Source organism: Triticum urartu, chromosome 3A, assembly GCF_056163025.1.
Source record: "Triticum urartu cultivar PI428250 chromosome 3A, HENAU_Tu73, whole genome shotgun sequence".
Lineage (NCBI taxonomy): Eukaryota > Viridiplantae > Streptophyta > Magnoliopsida > Poales > Poaceae > Triticum > Triticum urartu.
The window spans coordinates 386,174,594-386,178,959 of record NC_141875.1 but is presented as its reverse complement, the minus strand read 5'-3'; the positions used below and the strand labels follow the sequence as shown (position 1 = coordinate 386,178,959).

At 52.7% G+C, this 4,366-nt stretch overlaps 1 protein-coding gene across 1 annotated transcript; it reads right to left on the bottom strand.

Moving 5' to 3' along the window:
• Positions 1–1,043: 1,043 nt before the first annotated feature.
• Positions 1,044–1,888, bottom strand: LOC147979783 (uncharacterized). The gene is made up of 2 exons (XM_087516785.1): positions 1,606–1,888; positions 1,044–1,528 (listed from the first exon to the last, which is right to left on the bottom strand). Exons 1-2 carry the CDS (start codon positions 1,886–1,888, stop codon positions 1,044–1,046), a joined length of 768 nt encoding a protein of 255 aa, XP_087372911.1.
• Positions 1,889–4,366: the final 2,478 nt, after the last annotated feature.

Here is a 4,366-nt window from a genome sequence, read left to right as displayed (position 1 = left end):
CTCACTAAGTGAATTAGCTGCAGTCCGGTACTCGCCTAAGGTTGAAAAAATCCTACCGAGTGGAGAGCAATCCTCCCACTCGGGGGCTTAGCTGCAGTCCAGCACTCGCCTAAATTCTCTCACTAAGAGGCTTAGCTGCAGTCCGGTACTCGCCTAAGGTTGAAAAAATCCTACTGAGTTGAGACCAATCCTCCCACTCGGGGGCTTAGCTGCAGTCCAGCACTCGCCTAAGTTCTCTCACTAAGAGACTTAGCTGCAGTCCGGTACTCGCCTAAGTTTGAAAAAATCCTACCGAGTGGAGAGCAATCCTTCCACTCGGGGGCTTAGCTGCAGTCCAGCACTCGCCTAAGTTCTCTCACTAAGAAAGTTAGCTGCATTCCGATACTCGCCTAAGTTTGAAACATACCCCTATCCGCAAGGACGACTAGGTGCAGGTCGACTGCAACCTTCTCCTTCGGAGTTGCGGCACAAATACAACGTCCGCTCCATCCCTATCCGCAAGGACGGCGAGTTGCAGGTCGACTTCAACCTTCTCCTTCGGAACTGCAGCACAAATACAACGTCCGCTCCATCCCTATCCGCAAGGACGACGAGGTGCAGGCCGACTACAACCTTCTCCTTCGGAGCTGCGGTGCAAATACAACGTCCGCTCCATCCCTATCCGCAACGACGACGAGGTGCAGGTCGACTGCAACCTTCTCCTTCGGAGCTGCGGCACAAATACAATGTCCGCTCCATCCCTATCCGCAAGGACGACGAGGTGCAGGTCGACTGCAACCTTCTCCTTCGGAGATACGGCACAAATACAACGTCCGCTTCGTCCCTATCTGCAAGGACGACGAAGCGTTCCGAGCAGTGAACAAAGTCCATTCAAAGGCAAACACAAGCACATTCGGAAGTAAACCAAATTCAAATAAATCCTAAAAGTTCCAAGCAGCAAATCAAAAGTACTCGGGCATCAAACCTGAAGGAGTTCAACGGTTACAGCAATCACTCGGCATTCCGAGGCAAATTTAAAGCGGATTCAAGTTTCATAAGTTTGTTCACTCGGCCGGAGGAGGGCTGGCAGGCTCCACGAATGAGTCCAGGTCGATCCCATCGACGATCCGAGTGGCAGCAACAATGAAAGTCTCCATGAAGGACTGGAAATCGTGCTTTTTGGTGTTAGTGACTTTGATCGCAGCCAGCTTGTCCTCACGAGCCTCCTTACAATGGACTCGCACCAAGGACAGCGCCACGTCAGCACCACACCGGGCGGAGGATTTCTTCCATTCTTGCACTCGGTCAGGGATCTCGTTCAGTCGAGTCATCAGGGATTCCAGGTCATTCTGAAGCGTCGCCCTCGGCCAAAGCGATGAGTCGATCCGAGAGACAACCTCCTTCAGGCGCGCGAGGTAACTTGTGGCGCTGGCGATACGGGACTCCAGTCGGAGCACGTTCATCACAGTTTCGTCGCAGACTGGGGAAGCGATAGGGTCCAGACCCGTCTCGACCCTCCCAGTTTCTTCGTCGAAGTCTTGGCAGAGTTCTGCAGCCAAAAAGTTAGTCAATCGACCGAGAAAGATCCAATCACAAGCATCAACACAGTCGGATTAAAAGAAATACCTTCTAGCGCGAGATAAAGCTTCTTCGCGAGAGTCCTCAGATAAGCTTCTGTGTCATTCCTCTTGCGGATTGCAGATTCCAACTTTTCATTCAGGACGACCTTGTCCTTCTTCAGACTGGTCACTTCGCGGTTAGCTTCATTACGACAAGATTTCAGTTTGTTCACCTCTCCTTCCAACGTTCCGATTGAAGCAAGCTTCTGGTCTGCGAGAGCGGTTTTGTCTTGGGCTGCTTTTTGCACGGCGGCGAGGTCCGAGTCCTTCTTCTCCATAGGCAACTTCATTTTCTCTACAAAAGAAGCAATCGAATCAAAGAAGAGGTCAAAGAGATATATTGAAAGTCAGTCGACAATCAGTTACCTTCCATACCAGCGGCCTCGTCTTGAGCTTTTTTCAGATTCTACTGGGCCAATTCCAAGCCTAAGTTGAGTTGCCTCTGCTTCTCCTCAAGTTCAGCAAATTTGGAAATAAGAGTACAAGACTTCTGCAGAAGGCAAAAGACGGATCAATCGATAAGATCAAAGGTGGTTCACTTCCGAGTGAATAAAATCTAAAGAAGTTCATTTAGACCCCAGCCGACTGCACATAGTCGAATGCGGTCTCAGGGGCTACACCCAGCGGGTGCACTTGGCGTGCCCCCGCTAACTAAGACTCAACTCATTCGGTCTGCCCGGACCAAGTCAAAAAAAGGGTTGTTCAGACCCTAGTCGACTACCAGTAGTCGATTGCGGTCTCAGGGACTACACCCAGTGGGTGCACTTAGCATGCCCCCACCGGTTCGGATCCTACTCGACCGGCCCGCCGGAGTCGAGTGCGAGTAAAAAAGAAAAGAAAGAAGAACTCAGACCCCAGTCAACTGCAAGCAGTCGACCGTGGTCTCGGGGACTACACCCAGTGGGTGCACTTAGCGTGCCCCCACCAGTTCTGATCCCACTCGCCCAGACCGAGTGGAAGAGCGAAACTACCAAAAACAACAAAACACCCGGTGGGTGCTCTAATTCGACGCAAACAACAGGAGATTGCGCAGAAGAAGATTTTTCGAACAACATTTCTTCATAGAACAAAAACAGTCAGAAAGTCTACTCACCTGGACATTGGCCCGAAGAGCAGCACTGGCGTCGTAGGCAGCCTGGCTGTTCTCATGCACTGTCTTCACCCGCTCCATCATCATGTCAGCTTGTCGGATAGCTTCCGCAGCCGCTTCCGACTGGTTGTCCGGGACGGGGTAGCTGGTGAAAAAGTGGGCAGACAACCCAGGTGCGGCGGCTTGGAGCTCCGCGGTGTGGAGTTGGACAGCTGAAGGAATCACAGGTGCAGTCGATGGTGCGGGATGCCCACTCGACAAGGGCGCAGCGAAGGTCACAGAGGCCCTGCCCGCGTCTTCAGGTTGACGGACGGGAGGTGCTTCTTGCCGAGCCATCCTGCCAGCTGCTACCTTCTTGCTCTTCCTGGGCTTAAGAGCCACATCTTCATCGTCGTTTGGAAGATCTATGACATTGTGTGGAGCTGCAAGGCAGATCATTCGACTCCAAGTGAACCACTTGAACACAATCGACCAAAGAATCAAGAACAAAATCGCAAGAGTTTATACCTGGGTTGGAGGTCACCGCATCCTCCATTTCCTCGTCCCGGTACTGGAAAGAAGAGGTTCCTGATGTAGCGGCATTGCAAAGGCCCACGTTCAATCGGTTGCATCTAGTAATTGAATCGATGAAAAGGACAAGTCAGATGGTTACCCGGAGATAGTAGGAACGGTCACTTTGATCCTGGGCAAAGCTTTTGGCAGTTTGGAGGAGGTGGCCTTCGGCGCTTTCGGTGGCGCAACTTTGGACTGCTTTGGAGCTTTCTCAATCGGCGTTGGGGAAGAAGTCCTGGGACGCTTCAAAGATTGACCAATCGGCGCGGCCGCCAAGTCCGGAGCGCTCACCGGATCGTGAGCGTTTTTGGATCTCCTCTCCCTGCGAGGAGGCGAGTCGACCTCTTCGCCTTCAGTCGATTCGTCGCTCCCCTCGTCCTCCTCGGCATCTGAATGCTCCTCGCTGCTCTCGCCCCCACTCGCTTACCCCTCGGCGTCTGGGTCCTGCACTCCGTTCGGCATTGAGTACATGTCAACGAGGGCCTGAAAGGACAACGATCAAAGGAAATTCAGTCAACCATAAACGAGATGTCACACGATGAATCAGAAAGATACTTGACAAAACAAAATTATACATGCTCTGGCTGGTGCGAGTTGTCGAATGGAATCACCCTCTTAGACCCCGGGGGTTGTCTTTGTTGCCGATGATCCCCATCAACCACTTCTCCAAAATATCCTCGCTGACATCCTCTGGGTGGATCCGAGTGGAATCCTTGAGCCTAGAGTACATCCACATCGGATGATCACGCGCCTGAAGAGGTTGGATGCGTCAACCGAGGAAGACCTCCAGCAGATCCATCCTGGTCACTCCGTCGCGGACAAGCTGGACGACCCGCTCGACCAGCACCTTGACCCGTGCCTTCTCTTCTAGAACTACCTTCAGGGGAGCAGGCTTCTCCACTCGAGCCGAGGAAAAGGGAGGAAGTCCAGTCGACTGACCCGGGGTTGGCTGATCCTTGCAGTAGAACCAAGTCCACTGCCAGCCCCGAACCGAGTCGGGAAGAATCATGGCTGGGAAAGTGCTCTTGCTCCTCATCTGGATCCCCAGACCCCCTCACATCTGGATCACTTTGTCTTCTCGTCACTCGACTTGGCCTTTTTGACCGACTGAGAGCGGCAGGTGAAG

What these genes read in the sequence shown, in the direction of transcription:
- LOC147979783 (XM_087516785.1), bottom strand. Translation starts at nt 1,888, where the DNA reads ATGAAGTTGCCTATGGAGAAGAAGGACTCGGACCTCGCCGCCGTGCAA. An exon ending in GCTTTATCTCGCGCTAGAAG is followed by an intron (nt 1,529 to 1,605) that starts GTATTTCTTTTA and finishes TTTTGGCTGCAG; the next exon opens with AACTCTGCCAAGACTTCGAC.